This window comes from Crotalus tigris, unplaced genomic scaffold, assembly GCF_016545835.1.
Source record: "Crotalus tigris isolate CLP2741 ecotype Arizona unplaced genomic scaffold, ASM1654583v1 scf7180000021379.394396, whole genome shotgun sequence".
NCBI lineage: Eukaryota > Metazoa > Chordata > Lepidosauria > Squamata > Viperidae > Crotalus > Crotalus tigris.
Window position 1 is genome coordinate 166,245 of NW_024098482.1, and position 23,104 is coordinate 189,348.

The 23,104-nt window shown below is 43.9% G+C and overlaps 1 protein-coding gene across 5 annotated transcripts in view; it reads left to right on the plus strand.

Moving 5' to 3' along the window:
• CTIF (cap binding complex dependent translation initiation factor) overlaps positions 1-23,104 on the plus strand; it is a 155,017-nt gene that overhangs the window by 71,190 nt on the left and 60,723 nt on the right. For all 5 annotated transcript variants that reach the window (XM_039318479.1, XM_039318477.1, XM_039318476.1 and 2 more), the window contains one exon: positions 8,827-8,903. In XM_039318479.1, coding sequence (XP_039174413.1) covers positions 8,827-8,903 — 77 coding nt within the window. The remainder of the gene's footprint in view (positions 1-8,826; positions 8,904-23,104) is intronic.

The window sequence follows — 23,104 nt, forward strand, 5'->3', positions numbered from 1 at the left end:
TTTCTCAACCTCAGGAACTTTTAAGACATGTTGAGTTCAACTCCCAGAGTTCCCCAGCTGGCATGCATCAATTAAAATAGCATTCTGGGAGTTGAAGTTCCTATGTCTTAAATTCCTGAGGAATTCTGGGAGTTGAAGTCCACAAGTCATCAAAGGGCCCAGTTTGAAGACCCCTGGGCTAAAGGGATAATTAAAGCATGATTTAAAAAAAAAAACGGATAAAAAGAGTAAAGACAACGCAGGTACTCCTCAAATCATGATCACGCAATTTGTGACAGCTTTGCTCTGCTGTTAAGTGTCCCGCCATATCTCGGGATGGTTTGTTTTTTTTTTAACCAGGATTGTTAAGAAAAATCACTGCAGTTGTTAAGGGAATCACGCGGTTGTTATGGGAGCACAGCTTCGCCCATTGACTGCGCTGGCTGGAGCTGCCTGGGAAGGCCACAGATGGGGATCACTTGATACGGTGATGATCAAAAGAAACTCAGATGTTCCAAATCAGACTGTGATGATGCTGTGTGACAGGATGCCCTGGATCGTCCCTCCGTACGGGAAGCCATCGACAGCTAAGGGAAGGAAGCCTTGCAGAGTCTATACCAGTGTTTCTCAACCTTGATCATTTTAAGGCATGTGGACTTCAACTCCCAGAATTCCACAGCCAGCATTGCTGGCTGTGGAATTCTGGGAGTTGAAGTCCACATGCCTTAAAATGGTCAAGGTTGAGAAACACTGGTCTATACCCAGTCGCACGAAGGCACAAGTACTCCTCGACCTGACGACCACAACTGAGACAATTGTGAAGTGAATTTTGCCTCATTTTATGACCCTTTTCCGCCACGGTTGTTAAGTGCAGCACTGGAACACAGTCGCTAAGAGAATCCGGCTTCCCCATTGACGTCACTTGCCAGGAGGTCGCCAAAGGGGATCGCAGGACCCCCGGGACACGGCGACCGTCATGAGTCAGTGGCCGAGCCTCTGGATTTTGATCGCGGGGCCGTGGGGATGCGGCAGCGGTTGTGAGGATGAAAAATGGTTGTAAGTCCCTTTTTTCCCCTTGCCGGACTGGTCGCTAAATGAACCATTGTAAGTCGAGGACTACCTGGAGTGGAAATTCTTTTCCCAATTGTGTTCGTGAGTGGAGGACTGCCTGCACTAAGTCAGGCGGTCGTTAAGTGAGTCCTGCCTGCTTTTATGACCTTTGCCATGGTGGCTGTTAAGGGAACCTGTCTTCCTTGACTTTGCTTATCCCAGGGATAAGTTCTTTTATGACTGGTGGACTTCAACTCCCAGAATTCCTGAGCCAGCATGGGGAAAACTTTGACCCCTTCATGACTCGTGGACTTCAACTCCCAGAATTCCTGAGCCAGCCATGCTGAGGGGACAGGGAGAGGTTTCCAAGCTGAGCAATGATGGCTCAGGAATTCTGGGAGTTGAAGTCCACGAGTCATGAGGGAGCCATAGTTCCTCCATGCTGGCTCAGGAATTCTGGGAGTTGAAGTCCACCAGTCATAAAAGAGCCAAGGTTGCCTACCCCTGGTCTAGACTCTAGGCTTAGGGTAGGGGTCTTCAAATGTGGCCCTTTTATGACTCGTGGACTTCAACTCCCAGAATTCCTGAGCCAGCCCCGCTGAGGGGAAAGGGAGAGGTTTCCAAGCTGAGCCAGGCTGGCTCAGGAATTCTGGGAGTTGTCTACCAGTCATAAAAGAGCCAAGGTTGCCTACCCCTGGCCTAGGCCTAGGTCGCTTTATGACTCGTGGACTTCAACTCCCAGAATTCCTGAGCCGGCGTGGCTCAGCTTGGAAACCTCTCCCTTTCCCCTCAGCATGGCTGGCTCAGGAATTCTGGGAGTTGAAGTCCACCAGTCATAAAAGAGCCAAGGTGGCCTACCCCTGCCTTATCCGAAGCCAGCTGGGAGCGTTGCATGTGGTCATACGTGACCCACGGATGATGCATCCATATTTTAAAGCCGCCGTCCGGCTCCCCCACCTTTGCTTTATTCTTCAGGCACGTCGTACTCAATATTGACAATTAGGCGGATGTTTTTCGCGACTGTTTTCCCCTCCAAAATGACTCCAGGCACCTTGTACCTTTGCCGCCTTCCGTAATCTTTAGCCTCAACAGCTCAATGGCTGTTTTGTTTTGTTGTTTTGTTTTAATCTACCCGCTCCTTTTTCTGACCGGTTTCCTTCACCCCACCCCCTTTTATCTCTTTTGCAGCCCGTTTAGGCTCACCGAGGCTAAACAGTCTGTTTTTAAACGTGACCTCCATCACGGGAAATGCAGACAAATAAGCAATAAACCCAAACAGAACTAAAATAACATCAGCTCAAACAATCACAGTCACATCCACGGGTAAAAAAAAGGCATTGTTCCTGCGCAGCCGTAACATGGGAAAAGCACTTTGGATTTCCTAGATCAGATCGTAACTGATTTTCGCATCGACCGGTTTGATTCTCCCAACAAAAGAGGATTTTGCTTTTGTGAGTTATTTTTGGGCTCTTCCGAAAGCGGCAACGCGGCTGTTTTACGTGGAGCCTGTGGGTGGGAGAGAGGTCTACCTGGCGCCTGGTCTTGGATAAGGGAAGCAGAAGCGCGGCCTGCTTTGTAGGCGGCAGGTCATTCTCATGTTCACTAATCAGAGTTGATAGAATAGAGCTGGAAGGGACCTTGGAGGTCTTCTAGTCCAGCCCCCCGCTTAAGCAACAGAACCTACACTGTCTCAGACAAGTGACTATCTAGACCAGGGGTAGGCAACCTTGGCTCTTTTATGACGCGTGGACTCCAACTCCCAGAATTCCTGAGCCAGCCATGCTGAGGGGAAAGAGAGATTTCCAAGATGAGCCATGCTGGCTCAGGAATTCTGGGAGTTGAAGTCCACCAGACATAAAAGAGCCGAGGTTGCCTACCCCTGCCCTAGGATTTTAGAGGGAGAGAAAATCCTGTTATTGCCTAGAGCAGAGATTTCAACCAGTGGTACAGGTACCACCTGTGGTACATTGGCACCTGGCAGGGGGTACGCAGCCATCCTAGAAAAGTGGTAGCAGGGGAGGGGAATGCACAAGCCTGAGTGAGAGACGGCTGGAGCTGCAGGGCTGTCAGGGCTCAGCGGAAGCGCCAGGATCAGCACCAGACTCCAGCTGGAGCTCGGCGCTGATCCTGACACTTCTGCTGAGCCCAGAAGAAGCACCGATCAGCTGGAATGTTGCAGCCTCTCCAGGGTCTTGTGATTTACATTCAGAGGCTTGGCAACCGATTCATATTTATGACGGTCACAGTGTCCCAGGGTCATGTGAAGTGGCCAAAACCTGCTGCAACCATCCAGCAGACGGGGGGGGGGATAAAAACCAAACACCCCACCCCCACCCCCGCTGCCAATCCTCAACAGAAACGCTCACAACAATGAAAACCTCGGACAGGAGGAAGAGCACTGCTGGGCGGGCAGGCAGGTGTCTTGCTCAGCTGTGGCTTGGGGGGCACTTTTTTCAGTGCCATTGTAACTTTGAACAGTCACTAAGCGAACTGTTGTAGGTTGAGGACTACCTGTACTTTATCGCTTTTTTCCTTCTTTTATTTTTTTGGTCACCTTGCTAGGCGACTGGTGGTCCTCAGATATTGCCATATCCTAAAAGTGGTACAACGGGTGAAAAGGTTGAAAAGCCCTGGCCTAGAGCACGGGTCCTCAACCTTGGCCACTTTAAGACTTGTGGACTTCAGCGCCCAGAATTTCTCAGCCAGACAAGGTTTCCTAGCACTCTGTTGCTATAGGCAAGGGGTCTCCAAATGTGGTCACTTTAAGATGTGTGGACTTCCAGGCATGCTGGCTGGGGAATTCTGGGAGTTGAAGTCTACAAAGTCTCATAGTTGGTACGTTTGGAGACCCCTGGCCTCCATCAATAGAGTGTCCATGTAGATTCTCAGTCGTCCAGGTCATCGTTATCCCAAACATGCTTTTTCACGAGGCAACTGGACTTTTCTGTTTTTATCCAAGAAGCTTCTTCAGCTCTGACTGGATAGTGAGAAATGGAAAGATTTATACTCCTTGCAGACAGCTGGTCATTTGCATCCTTTTGGAGAGTCATTGAGGCCACTTGGAGGTTTATCTGTGTCCTCAGGGTCACCTGAGTGGTGCAAATGGACGTGGAGCCTTCTTGGAACTGCTGAAAGGACCGTGTTGTAGACTGGAGATGGATGATGTCCTATCCCTCCCCCTCTGTTGAGGGAGGGCTGTTCAGTGTTGCCCTAGATCAGTGTTTCCCAAACTTGACAATTTTAAGGCATGTGAACTTCAACTCCCAGAATTCCACAGCCAGCAACGCTGGCTGTGGAATTCTGGGAGTTGAAGTCCACATGCCTTAAAATTGTCAAGTTTGGGAAACACTGACCTAGATGGCTTCTTGGAGCCCCCTTTCAAACCGGTGGTCCTCTCTGTCCAATATGTGGACTTTGCTGTCTTCCAAAGAGCGGCCTTTGTCCTTTAAATGCAGATGGACAGCTGACTCTTGTCCTTATGGGCTTGTTCTCCTATGCTGTGCCAGATGTTTATGAAGTGGTTGTTTCGTTGCCCAAATGTACAGATCTGCACATGGCTGACTGCAATGTACTCCATGTACCACGTTGCTCGGTCAGAGCTGAAGAAGCTTCTTGGAGGAGAAGTGAAATGTCTTCAAAGAAAAACAAGGAAATCCAGTGGCCTCTTAAAAAATCATTTTGGGATATCAGTAGAGGGCTAGTACTGTGTTTCTAGCAGAGTCCATTTCCTGATGTGGATTACCGTGCAGGGCTGGACGAGTCAGAGGGAGATTACCACGTTGCCCTTCCCCCCCAAGTTATCTAGGATTGTTTGAGCAAGCCATGGCTACGAAAGATAATAAACATCTCCAAATACTACTGCAGCTGCCTCCAGTTGCAAAAGCAGGAGTAAAAAATAGCTTCGGTTTGGACTTAACCATGATCCTCACAGCCTTGTTTCCAGGGAAACCTTGGTGCTCAGGTGCTGAATAGATCTTCTCCCACGCAGATGGCCCACACATTAATACACACACAAACACACACACACAGCCTCACAAAGTGGTGAGATCCTTTTATCAACGTGGCTCCCGGAAAAAATCCATTTCCTTGCATCTGAGAGCAAACGCTGAATCCGTGTCCTGTTGGGGTTTCCGTTGAGGTAGGTCATGCAGGGGCATCCACAGGATGCAGTCAAAAAAAAAAAAAACCCCAAACCACCGTTTTCCAAACTTGGCGAGCTTAAATAGTGTGGAGTTCCCCAGCTGAGGAATTCTGGGAGTTGAAGTCCGGGCCCTGTTGAAGTGGTCAAGTTTCAAAAACATTGGTCTAGATCAGTGTTTCTCAACCTTGACAATTTTAAGGCATGTGGACTTCAACTCCCAGAATTCCACAGCCAGCAATGCTGGCTGTGGAATTCTGGGAGTTGAAGTCCACATGCCTTAAAATTGTCAAGGTTGAGAAACACTGGTCTAGATCAGGAGTCTTCCAACTTGGCCCTTTGATGACTTGTGGACTTCAACTCCCAGAATTCCTCAGCCAGGCACGCAGTTTGGACAAGAGGGATTTATTCTTCACGAAGAGCAGCTAGCGTGGAGTTGGTATCTCCGCTTGGGATGGCCCTTATGAGCGAGCCAAAGTAGACAGCCATTCTGAGGGGCTCCAGACTTGTAGGCCTCTTGCAAATTGTCATTTGCATTAATTGCAAGCAAACATCCTCTGCAGGAATGGCTCCAATTTCTGAAACGCTATCGGAGAGAGGCTTTTAAAATTAAGTCTTGCTGCTGAAGATACTGGCTAACCCAGGCCACAGTTGTGTGAATGGTGCTCATGAATGTTTTTCCGTCCCACCCTCGTCTTTTAAAAATCCAAATTTCACTTTCGTTTTATATTGAACGCTTTGATTTATTGTAAGTCGTTCCCTTGCCTTTTTACCTAGTTGCCTTTCAACCTAGAACTAAGGAGAAACTTCCTGACAGTGAGAACAATTAATCAGTGGAACAACCTGCCTCCAGAAGCAGTAAATGTTCCAACACTGGAAGTTTTTAAGAAGAGACTGGACAGCCATTTATCCGAAATGGTGTAGGGTTTCCTGCCTGAGCAGGGGGTTGGACTAGATGACCTCCAAGGTCCCTTCCAACTTTACTACTACTATTACTATTATCTTATTCCAATTATGTGCCTCTCACCAAGACATTTAACACTGGAATGCAGCACAGAAGTATACTAAGTCAATAAGTTCATGGAATTCAATATCGGGGTTCAATTGTGCTCAGTCTGTTACAGGATTAAACCATCTTAAAATATCTCGTGTAACGTTCAGATTGCCTCTAAGGCAATCAGAACTGTATTATGCTGATAAAAGGTCAGTTGGAAAAAAAAACAACACAACTGGACAGACTTGAACACTGGGCGCTATCTAACAAAATGAAATTCAGTGGTGAAAAAAGCAAGGTTCTACATTTAGGCGAGAAAAACCAAATGCACAGGTATAGTATAGGGGGTACCTGGCTCAATAGTAGCAACTGTGAGAGGGACCTCGGAGTCCTAGTGGACAATCACCTAAATAGGAGCCAGCCGTGTGCTGCAGCTGCCAAAAAGGCCAACACAGTGCTGGGCTGCATTAACAGAGGGAGAGAATCAAGATCACCTGAAGTGTTAATACCACTTTACAAGGCCTTGATAAGGCCACACTTGGAATCCTGCATCCAGTTTTGGTCACCACGATGTAAAAAAGATGTTGAGACTCTGGAAAGGGTACAGAGAAGAGCAACAAAGATGATCAGGGGACTGGAGGTTAAAGCATATAAGAAAAGGCTGCTGGAATTGGGTATGTCTAGTTTAATGAAGAGAAGGACAAGGGGGGACATGATAGTAGTGTTCCAGTATCTCAGGGGCTGCCCCAAAGAAGAGGCAGTCAAGCTCGTCTCCAAAGCGCCTGAAGGCAGGACAAGAAGCAACGGATGGAAACTCATCAAGGAGAGAAGCAACCTGGAACTAAGGAGAAACTTCCTGACAGGGAGAACAATTAACCAGTGGAACAACCTGCCTCCAGAAGCGGTGAATGCTCCAACACTGGAGGTTTTTAAGAAGAGACTGGACAGCCATTTGTCCGAAATGGTGTAGGGTTTCCTGCCCGAGCAGGGGGTTGGACTAGATGACCTCCAAGGTCCCTTCCAACATTATTATTATTATTATTATTACTACTACTACTACTACTACTACTACTACTACTACTACTACTACTACCTGTTGGTCCTACATTTTGTTCTCAAAGGGACTCTCCAGATGCTTCTGCCAGTCTACAGAAATGTAAAAGATATCTCCTGCCATCTGATCAGACTTGATGCAGTTTGAGAAAGGATTCTCCCTAACTTATCAGGCTTTGTAAAAAAAAGAGATCTGTACTTTCAGATTTGCAAGATTCTGTTAATTAGCCTTACGTAAAGGAGAATTAACTCATCTGATTAAGTTTCCTGTTTTGGTCTACCTGGGAAAATTGACACCTAGGGATACTGTCCGCAGATGGAAGGCATTTCCCTATCACAGTAGTTTGGGATGAATAGCAGAGTTTGAAAAGGCTAATCCAGACATCCACAATCTAAGTTCCTTTGGACTTCAATTCCCAGAATACTTTGCAAGGGCCATGGATGCATTACATTTATAATACTACTAATACTAATAATAATAATCCCAAAACAGCTGGAGCACCACTTGAACACCATTGGCATTGACAAATTCGCTATTAGTCAATTGCAAAAGGTGGCCTTACAAGGAACTGCTTCCATCCTGCGACGATATCTGTAATACCATCAAACATTCTCATCTGCCTATCCCAGGTCCTGGGTAAGGACTCGATAGGTAGACAAAATGCCAAATCCAGCCTGAACATCTGGCTGACTGTGCGATGATCCATAATAATAATAATAACAACAACGATGATGATGATGATGATGTTGGAAGGGACCTTGGAGGTCATCTAGTCCAACCCCCTGCTCAGGCAGGAAACCCTATACCAGGGATAGGGCACCTTGGCTCTTTTATGACTGGTGGACTTCAACTCCCAGAATTCCTGAGCCAGCCATGCTGAGGGGAAAGAGAGAGATTTCCAAGCTGAGCCAGGCTGGCTCGGGAATTCTGGGAGTTGAAGTCCACCAGTCCTAAAAGAGCCAAGGTTGCCTACCCCTGCCCTATACCGTTTCAGACAAAGGGCTGTTCAGTCTCTCCTTAAAAACCTCCAGTGTTGGAGCATTCACAACTTCTGGAGGCAGGTGGTTCCACTGGTTAATTGTTCTCCCTGTCAGGAAGTTTCTCCTTAGTTCCAGGTTGCTTCTCTCCTTGATGAGTTTCCATCTGTTGCTTCTTCTCCTGCCTTCAGCTGCTTTGGAGAATAGCTTGACTCCCACCGCATGATATGCTGGGTCCTTAAAGCTTTGAAGCAATAGCTTTTTTTCACACTGCGCTTGATTGTATGAACAGCGGGTGATTCTGCCTGTAACCATCATAAGCTTATTTTGCTCTAGAGCATTGTTTCTCAACCTTGACAATTTTAAGGCATGTGGACTTCAACTCCCAGAATTCCACAGCCAGCAATGCTGGCTGTGGAATTCTGGGAGTTGAAGTCCACATGCCTTAAAATTGTCAAGGTTGAGAAACACTGCTCTAGAAACTCTTAGGAAAAAATTAAAACGAGCGGTTTGCCTGAACCCTGGAAGGCCAGGGATAGTCACCTCCTGCTCCTTGCCATAATTGTGAATATTCTCTGGTTCTTCTCATTGAACTTACAACCACCTTTCTCCCCCCCCCCCCATTTTATCCCAGGGTGGTCAGCCATTGCCACACGAAGCAGAAATTGCACACACCAAAAAACTGTTCAGGAGGAAGAGAAACGACCGGAGGTAAGGGAAAGAGTTTTGCATCCTGATTTTCTGTCAGTAATTCCTCCACGCTCCCTCTTCTCCCCAAAAGTCCTGGTTCTCCTTATCGTCCACCTCAAGAGATGGAAACTCCAGTGCCAGTTTGAGATTTTGCAGGACTCGTCCTACTCTTGGTTGCAAAGCAAAAGTTGCTTGCGGTGGTGAGCCAGGATAGGCAGTGAATCAGAGCTTGCAAAGTTCGCCTCTCTCTGAAATTGTGTCTGCTGTGTGCCTGCATCACGGTGAAGGCATGTTGTGAGGGTGCCATGTTGTGAGAGGCCTGTGGCAGTTGCCCTCACAATTCGCTCCCGGCAGGGCGTAGGGGTGGCCCTACTGCCCTCCAGCGAGGGGCACGTGGAAAAGAGAGGTGAGTCCTTTTCTGACGTGTTGTGTCCTCAAGTCTTGAGCTGCGTCCTTCCCCAACCTCAAAGCAAGCAGCCTACTTGGGAACTGTGAGGTGTGGAACATGGGTCCAGACATGAGAAGAAGGTCCAGTTGAACTGATTTAATATCAGTTTATTATATTATTGTTATTTATTATCCTTTTAACTTAAGGTTAGCCCTTGCTTGGATTTGGATAAGGGTCAGGGGAATTTGTGGCTATGAGAAGGTCCAATTAAACTGATTTATTATCAGTTTATTATATTATTATTATTTATTATTTATTATCTTAAGAAGAGACTGGACAGCTATTTGTCCGAAATGGTGTAGGGTTTCCTGCCCGAGCAGGGGGTTGGATTAAATGACCTCCAAGGTCCCTTCCAACTTTACTACTATTATTATTATTATATCTTCTTAACTTAAGGTTAGCTCTTGCTTGGATTTAACAACAACGACAACAACAACAACAACAACAATAATAATAATAATAATAATAAAGTTGGAAGGCACCTTGGAGGTCATCTAGTCCAACCCCCTGCTCAGGCAGGAAACCTCAGACCAATGGCTGTCCAGTCTCTTCTTAAGGACTTCCAGTGTTGGAGCATTCACAGCTTCTGGAGGCAGGTTGTTCCACTGGTTAATTGTTCTAACTGTCCGGAAGTTTCTCCTTAGTTCCAGGTTGCTTCTCTCCTTGATTAATAATAACAACAATAATAATGTTGGAAGGGACCTTGGAGGTCATCGAGTTCAACCCCCTGCTCAGGCAGGAAACCTTATTCCATTTCAGACAAATGGCTGTCCAGTCTCTTCTTAAAAACCTCCAGTGTTGGAGCATTCACCGCTTCTGGAGGCAAGGAGTTCCACTGGTTAATTGTTCTAACTGTCAGGAAGTTTCTCCTTAGTTCCAGGTTGCTTCTCTCCTTGATGAGTTTCCATCCATTGCTTCTTCTCCTGCCTTCAGGCGCTTTGGAGAATAGCTTGACTCCCTCTTCTTTATGGCAGCCCCTGAGATATTGGAGCACTGCTATCATGTCCCCCCTCATCCTTCTCTTCATTAGACTAGACATACCCAATTTAGATAAGGGTCAACGGAATTTGTGGCTATGAGAAGGTCCAATTAAACTGATTTATTATCAGTTTATTATATTATTATTATTATTATTTATTGTTTATTATCTTCTTAACTTAAGGTTAGCCCTTGCTTGGATTTAGATAAGGGTCAGCGGAATTTGTGACTATGTAGGGATTCTAGGCTTATCCCTCTTTTAATTCCACCCCCGCCTTCTGCTACGCCTACAGAGAGGAGATCCTGAATAGCATCAGTAAGTCCTTGTAAGACTTTTCCAAGCAACATTTGGTCTTTGACAGCGTCCCGGGACTCACCTTCCCAAAACTGAGAAAGATCAGGAGAAAAACAGCTACAGCTCTTACTGACCACCATCCCTTTAGCCACCGTTCAGAGTTACAACAGCAGTAAAAAATAAACTGACTTACGACCGGTCCTTGCATTCGTGGTGGTCGCAGCGTTCCCACAACAGCAAAATCTGGGCTCTCGGCAGCCAGCGTGGATTTGTACAACAGTGGCAACATCTTGGGTTGCGCGATCACCATTTGGGACCTTCCCAGGTGGTCTCTGACCAGCAAAGTCGTCGGGGAAAGGTTAACGACCGTGGGAGAAAAAAAAAAATTGTAAAATTGGGTGTGGCTCAGTCAACAACTACTTTGCTTAATAAAGTAAATTTTGCTGCCAGGTTTGGCCGTAAGCCAAGGGTTACCTGTCGTGACTTTTGGTCAAGGTTTGCAGGTTGTACCACAGGTTGTAAGAGATTAGAAGAAGCCTCCAGGCGTCAGGTTGTATGGGCCTGCAGTAGAGGAAGAGTGGAGTCCAAAGTAGTCCCCAACTTATGACAGTGAGAACAATTAACCAGCGGAACAACCTGCCACAAGAAGCGGTGAATGCTCCAACCCTGGAAGTTTTTAAGAAGAGACTGGATGGCCATTTGTCCGAAATGGTACAGGGTTTCCTGCCTGAGCAGGGGGTTGGACTAGATGACCTCCAAGGTCCCTTCCAGCTCTATTCTATTCTATTCTAATTAATCAGTGGAACCACCTGCCTCCAGAAGCGGTGAATGCTCCAACACTGGAAGTTTTTAAGAAGAAACTGGACAGCCATTTGTCGGAAATGGTATAGGGTTTCCTGCCTGAGCAGGGGGTTGGACTAGATGACATCCAAGGTCCCTTCCAACTTTATTATTGTTGTTGTTGTTATGATGATGATGACTATAATGGAGCCCAACATTTCCATTGCTAAGCAAGACAGTTGTTAAATGAATTTTGTCCCATTTTACAACCTTTCATACCACGGTCGTTAAATGAATCACTGCGGTGGTTAAGTAAATCTGCCTTCCCCATTGCTTGTCGGAAAGTCGCAAAAAGTGATCACATGATCCTGGGGCACTGCAATCGTCATAAATACATGCCAGTTGCCAAACATCCGAATTTTTTTTTAAAATATATTTTTTTATTTTGTTTTTAACATAACCATCATTAATATTTGGTAAACAGCGGGTTGTCTGGGTTTATATTTACAAATCATCAATAACAATGAATTTCTGTAGTTCCGTATTCCACATAATAGCTTTCCTTGATTGATTTTCTCTTCTTCTGATAATATGAGATTAGTACATTTCTTAGTAATTTTAGTAAATAGCCATTGAACGGAGACATTTTTGTAATATTTCTACAAATAACATCCAGATTTTGATCACCTGGCCATGGGGGAGGCTACAACGGTCGTAAGTGTGAAAAATGGTCATAAATCACTTTTTTCAGTGCCGTTGTAACTTCGAACGGTCACTAAATGAACTGTTGTAAGTCATTGCGTAAGCTCAACTCTCTAATTAAGGGGTCCTCAACCTTGGCCCCTTTAAGACTTGTGGACTTGAACTCCCAGAATTCCTCAGCAAAGCAAAGCTGGCTGAGGAATTCTGGGAGTTGAAGTCCACAAGTCTTAAAGTTGCCAGGTTGCAAAGCTGGCTGAGGAATTCTGGGAGTTGAAGTCCACAAATCTTAAAGTGGCCAAGGTTGCAAAGCTGGCTGAGGAATTCTGGGAGTTGAAGTCCACAAGTCTTAAAGTTGCAAGGTTGCAAAGCTGGCTGAGGAATTCTGGGAGTTGAAGTCCACAAGTCTTAAAGTGGCCAAGGTTGCAAAGCTGGCTGAGGAATTCTGGGAGTTGAAGTCCACAAGTCTTAAAGTGGCCAAGGTTGCAAAGCTGGCTGAGGAATTCTGGGAGTTGAAGTCCACAAGTCTTAAAGTGGCCAAGGTTGGGGACCTCTCCTCTAATTCCTTATCTCTTCAGGCTGCAAGAGGTATTTGCTCAATATTCACTGAGTAAGAAACAGGAGACAGTCCTTCCAGTTGAGTGACTTTTCCACTGGTCCTTCGATTTGGTGTTTAAATAACGCAAACCAAAATGCTTTTGTTGTTAATGTTTTAATTCACTTGCTATCTGGAGGAAATGACACCTTGCTTTCCATCCGAACCTTAAAATAGCTGCTGGCAAATAGGCCCTGTTTGTTTGGTTTCCGCAAAAAAAAAAAAAAAAAAGCAAAAGCATTTCCTAAGCTCCTTACCGGTGAACCATTTTTTTTTCTTCGCTTCCACCTTTGATAACAGGCTTGGCTGAGGTTTCTGAAGGAGACAAAGAAGTTGGATAAGGGGTTGTTGTTTTTTCCTCCCCTTCTTAATAGTTTACTCAGCTAGCCTTTATTTACCTGCTTTTGTTAGACGTAGATCCCACCTTTATTTGTACAACTCAGAATGGTGTACATTATTATTATTATTATTGATGATGATAATGATAATGTTGGAAGGGACCTTGGAGGTCATCTAGTCCAATCTTCTGCTCAGGCAGGAAACCCTGTACCAGGGGTAGGCAACCTTGACTCTTTTATGACTCGTGGACTTCAACTCCCAGAATTCCTGAGTCAGCATAGTCCTGCCCTATAGAATAGAATAGAACAAAATAGAGAATAGAACAGAATAGAGAATTAGAATAGAATAGAACAGAATAGTGAATAGAACAGAATAGAGAATAGAATAGAATAGAATCTGGAAGGGACCTTGGAGGTCATCTAGTCCAACCCCCTGCTCAGGCAGGAAACCCTACACCATTTCAGACAAATGGCTGTCCAGTCATCATCATCATCATCATTTATTTATTATTATTATATCCTCTACATCTATAAACCAGGTTATGACACATACTGGAGCATGTATAAATTTTGGCGTATCATTTTAACCGCACAATCATGTCTTATAATGCTGATTTAGCTAATGAACACTCTCATATACCGTATATTTTTTTTGGGTGTGTGTGGTCTACATGGTTTCGCTTTTTGAAACCTTTTTATGTGATTTGTTGCTAGTACTTTTTATACAGCCAATGTTTAAGCCTTCTCTTTCCTTCCTGGTGGCTCCAGCCTAAAACCCTTGCCAGATTTAAGTCCTGTTCGCCTTTTGCCTTCCATTTCTTTCCACCGTAGACCATGCAGAGGTCCATTATTCTGGGTGTTTTATTTATTTTTTCATTCACTTTTGTAGCTATGCGGTTTTGTATGACACCTTCGATTCTGTCACATTCAAAATGGTTCCCTGCAAGACCAGGGGTCTTCAAACGTGGCCCCTTTAAGACTTGTGGACTTCAACTCCCAGAATTCCTCAGCCAGCTTTGCTTAGCATCCTCTCTTTGTTTGCCTCCATGTATAGGCAGTCCTCAACTTATAACTATTCGTTCAGTGACCATTCAGAGTTACACAGCCTTGAAAAAAGCAACTTACTTGCCTCAGGCGGCCACGCGACCAAAATTCAGGCCCTTGGCAACCAACATGGATGTGGGACAGTTGCACGGTCCTGGGATCACTGGATCGCCCATTGATCATTTTTCCAGCGGTTTCCGACAAGCAAGGTTTTAATAGGGGAAGCTGAATTCATTTAATGAGCATTGTGATTCGTTTAACAACCATAGTGGTTTGCTTAAAAACTGGGGCAAAAAGGTGGTCAAATGGGGCAGAAACCAGTTAACGACTGTCTTGCTTAGCAACAGAAAATCTGGTTCCAATTTACATAAAATTTCATTCTCAGTTACTTCACTTGCAACAAACCACAACCGCCGTTTCCCCTTGATAGATACAAATGATCTGTGTCAATTTTGGGGTGTAAATAAGTTTGTGGTCTTGTGTTTTATGAATCATTAATCCTGCTGTGGGCTATTGTAAGCGTAGGCCAGATTATTAATGGCTTTGCTTATATTATCATCGTTCTACTTCCTTTTAAAAACTTTTCTAACTTGTGCAACGTATTCCATGCTGGCTTTTTTTTTCACCGGTGCATCCAAAATATTGTTTAGTTCTAAAACACCGAAATACTTACAACTTCCCTCCATTGTCAATGCTTTGTGCCAATCCATAATTCAAATCCGCTGTTCAGCTTTTTCTTTTTGTGATTGCTAGTGTCGCACACTTGATCAGTTTAAATTCCAATAATTATACAAAATTATTGAATCAACCAAGACTGGGCTTGGAAAGATGGAAAAAGCTACAAATGTCGATATTAGGAAGCATTGCTACAGTGAAAAGGAATCTATTACCATAAATCTTGTTTTTATTCCAAATAACACCCATAAAGCTTGAGAAAAAAATTCTTTGAAGATTTAAATTCATTAATTTTGAAATTTATTTGGCAAGGAAAGAAAGCTAGAATCAAGATGGAAATGTTACAAGAAGCCAAGGAAAATGGAGGTTTTGGTTTGCCAGAGTGGGTCTTATATTATCAAGCATCTGTATTAACATGGGTAAAAGAATGGATAACTCTTAGAAACAAAAGGTTACTGTATTTGGAGGGACATGATTTACAACTGGGTTGGCACGCTTTTTTATGGTATGGGAAAAACAAAATCCATCAGACACCACTAAAGATTTTAACTGTACCTAAAAGTAACCGTTTTTCCCCTGCTTTTGCACATAGTTTACTATTATCCATACAGAACAAATGTAAAACATTTGTCCTTGATTGGATAATACATAATAATACTATTTTATCAATCAGCTATTGGGCTGGGAAGTTTGAAATTCCATTTTTCCGAATCCAGTGTCTTTCAAACTTGGCACTTTTAAGATGTGTAGACTTTGACTCCCAGAATTCCCCAGCCACAATATTGACTGGAGAATTTGGGGAGATGAAGTCCACACATCTTAAAAGTTGCCAAGCTTTACAAACATTACTCTTGAAAGTACAATGAATTTGAAACCAGGTGTTTGTAGATGTTATTGTCAAGGATTCTTGTTAACAGGTTAAGTGTTGTAGGCAGAAAATTGGTCAAAAATTGCTGAGTGTTCTGTGTAGACCAGTCACATCAGTAGACAAGAATGCAGAGTAGAGTAGAATAGAATAGAATAGAATAGAATAGAATAGAATAGAATAGAATAGAATAGAATAGAATAGAATAGAATAGGAATTACAGAATAGAATAGAATAGAATAGAATTACAGAATAGAATAGAATAGAATTACAGAATAGAATAGAATAGAATAGAATAGAAGAAACACAGAATAGAATAGAATAGAATTACAGAATAGAATAGAATAAACACAGAATAGAATAGAATAGAATAGAATAGAAGAAACACAGAATAGAATAGAATTACAGAATAGAATAGAATAGAAGAAACACAGAATAGAATAGAATAGAATTACAGAATAGAATAGAAGAAACACAGAATAGAATAGAATAGAATAGAATAGAATAGAATAGAATAGAAGAAACACAGAATAGAATAGAATTACAGAATAAAATAGAATAGAATAGAATAGAAGAAACACAGAATAGAATAGAATTACAGAATAGGATAGGATAGAATAGAATAGAATAGAAAATATGGAATAGAGTAGGATAGGATAGCATAGAATAGAATAGAAAATAGAATAGAATAGAACAAAGAATAGAATAGAATAGAATAGAATAGAATAGAATAGAATAGAATAGAATAGAAGAAACACAGAATAGAATAGAATTATAGAATAGAATAGAATAGAATAGAATAGAATAGAATAGAATAGAATAGAATAGAATCTGGAAGGGACCTTGGAGGTCTTCTAGTCCAGCCTCCTCCTCAAACAGGAAAACCTATATACCATTTCAGGCAAATGGTTGTCCAATCTCATTTTAAAACCTCCATGGTCGAGCACCCCACAGCTTCTGAACTTGATTGTTCTCACTGTCAGGAAGTTTCTCCTTAGTTCTAGGTTGCTTCTCTCCTTGATGAGTTTCCATCCGTTGCTTCTTGTCCTGCCTTCAGGCGCTTTGGAGAAGAGCTTGACTCCCTCTTCTTTGGGGCAGTCCCTGAGATACTGGAAGATAGCCATCTTGTCACCCCCGGTCCTTCTCTTCATTAGACATCTTATCCTGTTCAAATTCCCAAGTCTGTTCATCCCATTTCAGTTGTCCATCATCTGTTAAAAGATACACCACAAAACAGCTCATTCAGCCTCTGAAGATGCCCGCAAAACGTCACACCAAAAGAAAAGTAGACCACAGCCGTTCAACCCCAAAGCTCTTTGTTGTGTTTTTGTCTTTTGTGATCAGAAATGCTCAGCCTGTAGTGAGCCAATCCTCTCTCGACGTTATTTGCAACACTTTTCAAACGGATTTGTAAAACAGGAACGTCAAATGAATAGGTATTTGAGCTGAAATCCATGAAGTTTATTTTTTTTTTCCTAAGAAACTTGAGTTCTTCACCGTCTGATTTTGTTCTTTTAGCATTTCTGCCTTTTGCTTCTATGTTTACTATTTCCTCAGATGTTGTGTGCCTTTCTGTGTTATGTTCACGTGGACATATCATTCTGGTGGGTTGTGTTTTTTTGAGGGATTATCCCACGCGTTATTTTTCAAAATCCCAACATTTCTTCCTTATTTTGGGGATTCCACTTGATTTTCTGTTTTCAATTAAGCTTTGTGAAAAATACAGGTGTTCCTTTGTTTGAATGTACCTGTTGTTTTGGGAATTGCTCAGCTCTGCTTTCATATTATTCCATTTTGCTAGAAGTGGCCAGGATTCTTTGCTTTAATTCTTCCATAATTCTTCTGCAATTATTTTGCTGTCTTCCTTTTTTTCTCATTTACATTTTTCACATTTTTTTTGCTTTAAATTTTGTACATTGCGAATATTTTTTTTAAAATCGATTTATTTCATTTTCCAATTTCGTTTTCCTAGGTTGACTTCTGATTTTTTAGTTTGGTGGCTTGCTTTCAATTTATAACCCAGTTCTGCTGTGTTATTTTTGCAAGGCTGCTCATGAGCTGATTCATCCCTTTGATCATTTGTGTCATAATTGAGCGGACAGCCCTATTTGCACTGTGCAAAAAAAAATTTTTTTTTAAATGTTTCCTTTGAATAGATATCAAAGGAAGTAATCTTTTTTTTCTTATCGTTTTTTTCATGCATTCCAAAACTTTTTCCCTCTAAGTAGCTTTTAATAAATTCAGACAGCTGTGGTTCTGTTTTGTAATTATGAATGGATGGTTCAGAATTTTTATTGGCTGCTTCCAAATGGATGTTGGTGGTACTGACCCTTATTTTTATTTTTTTGGAAACATTTTTCTTTTTCAGTTTCAAAACTTTTTTTTAAATGCTTTTAATTGATTTTCTAATGTACAGGTAAAAGTCCTAGACTTACGACTACAATTTCTGTTGTTATATAAGACATTTGTTAAGTGAATTTTGCCCCATTTTACAACCTTTCTTGCCACAGTTGTTAAATGAATCACTGCGGTTGATAAGTTAGTAATCCAGTGAAGTAAATCTGTCTCTAGAAGCAGTGAATGCTCCAACACTGGAAGTTCTTAAGAAGAGACTGGACAGCCATTTGTCTGAAATGGTGTGGGGTTTCCTGCCTGAGCGGTGGGGGGTTGGACTCGATGACCTCCAAGGTCCCTTCCAACTTTATTATTACTATTATTATTATTATTATGGATCATCGCACAGTCAGCCAGATGTTCAGACTGGATTTGGCATTTTGTCTACCTATCGAGTCCTTACCCAGGACCTGGGATAGGCAGATTTGGATGTTTGATGGTATTACAGATATCGTCGCAGGATGGAAGCAGTTCCTAATAAGACCGCCTTTTGCAATTGACTAATAGCGAATTTGTCAATGCCAATTGTGTTCAAGTGGTGCTCCAGTTGTTTTGGGATTGCACCCAAGGAGCCTATGACTATTGGTACTACCCTTGCTTGCTTTTGCCACAGTCTTTCTATTTCTATTTGTAGGTCTTTGTATTTTGTGATCTTCTCCAGCTCTTTCTCGTCTATTCTGCTGTCTCCAGGCACTGCCATGTCCACTATCCAGACTTTTTTGTCTTTCTTATCGACAGTTGTTAAGTCTGGGGTGTTATGTTGCAGGTGCTTGTCTGTTTGAATTCTGAAGTCCCAGAGCAGTTTAATTTGATCATTTTCTATGACTTTCTCTATTTTATGATCCCACCAGTTTTTGTTTACAGGCAAATGATATTTTTTGCAGATCTTCCAATGCACCATTGTTGCTACTTTGTCATGCCGCTGCTTATAGTCAATCTGTGCAATCTTCTTGCAACAGCTTACCAGGTGATCCACTGTTTCTTCAGCTTCTTTGCATAGGCGGCACTTACTGTCTGTTGCTGTCTTCTCAATTTTGACTTTATATGCATTTGTCCTTAAGGCTTGATCTTGTGCAGCCAGAATTAGTCCCTCGGTCTCTTTCTTCAATTTTCCTGCTCTTAGCCACTGCCAGGTCTTCTTATTATCTGCTTTCCCAGCTATTTTTTTCATGTACTGGCCATGTAGTGCTTTGTCTTCCCATGCCTCTCTAGCCCACAAGCTCTTCACTGAATGTTTGATTCCAGACCATTTATTTGCTAAAGTCATACATTTGTTTCCGGAAACCATGTTGTTGTTGTTGTTGCTAGTTGCTAAGTCATGTCCGACCTATCGCGACCCCATGGACAATGTTCCTCCAGGCCTTCCTGTCCTCCACCATCTTCTGGAGTCCCTTGAAGCTCACGCCTCCTGCTTCAGGGACTCCATCCAGCCCCCTCCTTCTCTGTCGTCCCCTTCTTCTCTTGCCCTCCATCTTTCCCAGCATCAGGCCCTTCTCCAGGGAGTCCTTCCTTCTCATTAGGTGGCCAAAGGACTTGAGTTTCAACTTCAGGATCTGGCCTTCTAAAGAGCAGTCGGGGTTGATCTCTTCTAGGACTGACCGGTTTGAACGCCTTGCAGTCCAAGGGACTCGCAGGAGTCTTCTCCAGCACCATCGTTCAAAGGCCTCAATTCTTTTGCGCTCAGCCTTTCTTATGGTCCAACTTTCACAGCCATACATTGCAACTGGGAAAACCATGGCCTGGACTATACGCACTTTGTTGGCAGGGTGATGTCTCTGCTTTTTAGTATGCTGTCTAGATTTGCCATAGCTTTCCTCCCCAGGAGCAAGCGTCTTTTAATTTCTTGGCTGCAGTCCCCATCTGTGGTGATCTTGGAGCCCAGGAAGATAAAATCTGTCACTACCTCCATTTCTTCCCCATCTATTTGCCAGGAATTGAGAGGGCCGGATGCCATGATTTTGGTTTTCTCAATGTTGAGTTTCAAGCCAACTTTTGCACTCTCCTTCTTCACCCGCATCAAGAGGCTCTTCAGTTCCTCTTCACTTTCTGCCATTAGAGTGGTATCATCTGCATATAAACCCTAAATTGATGGATTTGACTTTTATCATTTCACAATTTCTTGATTTTTGCTAAGCGGCCAGATTTTCGGGTGATTTCCTTCCAGCTTTATCTGCAAAGAGAACTGGACCCTGTAACCCATTCTCCACAGTTTCAGCCCGTGGGGTACTGGAACACCCAGATTTTTTTTTTAACTAATATTCCACCTGAATTAATGCAGTGGGAAGATGCGTCCGATCCTCATGGGAATCTGGTTACACGGTCAGGTCTGCTTCCAGAGAACGTAATTTGAGAATGCAGTTTTTTATTTGAGCCACTAATCTTCTCATTAAGCTCCCACAAAGTTATGATAACTCTACAGCCAACATAGTGTGCAGAAATGCATGTGGGTTTACATCTGGACCTAGTTCTGTACCAGTTTTTTTCCCAGGAACTGACCAGGGTGCTTGTGTGTCCTGGAACATTCATAAACAGTATAACTTCTGACAAGGTTCACTGACAACGTGTTGTGAATCATCCATTCAGCAGCCGAAAGGGAAGGGTGAAGTCAGTTTTGAAGTCAGATTTAAAAAAATAAAATAAAAATACAGAAACTCAGAGCGTGGTTACAGAAGGAGAGCCAGCTTTCACCCATGATTCAGAATGACCAACCCCATCCTTGGCTGCACCTCTCTGGTCGTGGATACATGTGGGAGAGCTAATTGCATCGGGTTCGTTGGCCGCCCTTGGTGCACGCTCCCATGCGCGGCATGCCTTTTGCAAAAACCGCAGACCGGAAGTCCCTGTGCGCCATGGAAAATTGGGGTTGGTTTACCTTCCTGAGAGTCCCGGGGTGGGGGGGGGGGCAGAGTGTCTCTCTGTCTGGTGCTTGAACAGCCCTAGGTTGTTGACTCAAAGGCCAGGCTGGGCGCTTCTTTGGGGGAAATAGAATAAAAGCTAGAGAGAGATGACTCATTGCCTCAGCCTAGGTCAAAGATTCATGGAGATATAAATAAAAAGGGAAGGGGAGGGAGGGAGGGCAGCTAGGGAGGAAGGAAGGAAAGCTGGAAGAAAGGAAGACAGGAAGGAAGGAAGGAAGGAAGGAGGATAGCTAGGACGGAAGGAGGAGGAGGAAGAAAGGAGGGAGGACAGCTAGGAAGGAAGGGAGGGAGGGCAGTTAGGGAGGAAGGAAGGAAAGCTGGAAGAAAGGAAGACAGGAAGGAAGGAAGGAAGGAAGGAGGATAGCTAGGACGGAAGGAGGAGGAGGAAGAAAGGAGGGAGGACAGCTAGGAAGGAAGGGAGGGAGGGCAGTTAGGGAGGGAGGAAGGAAGGAGGACAGCAAGGAAGGAAAGCTGGAAGAAAGGAAGACGAAGGAAGGAAGGAAGGAAGGAAGGAAGGAAGGAAGGAGGGAGGGAGGATAGCTAGGAAGGAAGGAGAAGGAGGAAGAAAGGAGGGAGGACAGCTAGGAAGAGAGGGAGGGAGGGCAGTTAGGGAGGGAGGAAGGAAGAAGGACAGCAAGGAAGGAAAGCTGGAAGGAAGGAAGGAAGGAAGGAAGGAAGGAAGGAGGGAGGATAGCTAGGAAAGAAGGAAGGAAGGGAGGGAGGGCAGCTAGGGAAGAAGGAAGGAAGGAGGACAGCTAGGAAGGAAAGCTGGAAGGAAGGAAGGAAGAAGGAAGGGCAGCTAGGATGTATGGAAGGAAGGAAGGAAGGAGGGAGGACAGCTAGGAAGGAAGGAGAAGGAGGAAGGGCAGCCAGGATGGAAGGGCAGCTAGGAAGGAAGGGAGGGGACTGGTGGAGTCATTTAAATTCATGGTCTCTTAGAGAGGACCAATCCCACTGTGATTGTGTGCCTAGTTATCTGATCTTGCAGACGTTCATGGGCCTGATTATGCACCTTCCACTGAATATCCAGAGTGAGCCAGTCAGGGATCAAGAAAAGGGGTCACGAAGCTGTTTTACCTGTGTATATTTTTTTATAAGAGGGCTTCTGACAAGCAATTCTGTGTATATCCGGTTGTGGTTTTGTCCTTTGAATTTGCTGCTCCCAGATTTAGCCGAGGCCTCCTTTTTCTTAACCTTTTAAAGTCTGGACTGTCGGTTGCATGGAAAACCAGCGGTCTCGGAGTTTGCAGTATTTCAAAGTTTTTGTTTGCTTGTCTGTTTTGGTTTGTTTTATATTTCACTGCGCAGTCTTAACTCGTGTCTACCAGGAAGTCAGTCAAATAGGACTTAATTCCAGATAAAGCAATACGACGGCCAGCATCCTTCTCCAGCATGACCAACGAGAGAGTGATGGACTCTGCAGTCCAAAATATGTGGGATGTGCCAAGTTAACTGCTCTTTAAAACCACCTGGCGTTGGTGGCGCCCCATTTAAGGGGTGAGAAGAGCTGGCAGGAGGTGGGTGCAGACCTGCCCCCCTCATAAAGAGCATATTTTAAAGATTTTGGGGAGCCTTTGATTTATTTAGACATTGGGGTCCAAAAAACACCTAGTGGATTCTTTGCCCAAACGTGAAAGCTTCCAAACGGAAGAAATTGGACAAAGCAATAAACGGAAGGCTGGATTAGGTGGCCGTAAAGCCTGATCCGGATTTTAGGTCTGCTCTTATCCAGTACAGTAGTCCTTGACCTACGACCACAATGGAGTCCAAAATTTCTATCGCTAAACGAAACGTGGGTTGAGTTTCGCCCCGTTTTACAATCTTTCTTGCCACAGTTGTTAAGTGAATCACTGCAGTTGTTAAGTTAGAGCCCTGGTAGCGCAGAGGTTAGAATGCAGCATTGCAGGCTGACTCTGCCCACTGCCAGGAGTTCAATCCTGACCAGTTCAAGGTTGACTCAGCCTTCCGTCCTTCCGAGGTTGGGAAAACGAGGACCTAGATGCTTCCTTCCTTCCTTCCTCCCTTCCTTCCTTCCTTCCTTCCTTCCTTCCTTCCTTCCTTCCTTCCTTCCTTCCTTCCTTCCCAGCATTGCAGGCTGACTCTGCCCACTGCCAGGAGTTCAATCCTGACCAGTTCAAGGTTGACTCAGCCTTCCGTCCTTCCGAGGTTGGGAAAACGAGGACCTAGATCCTT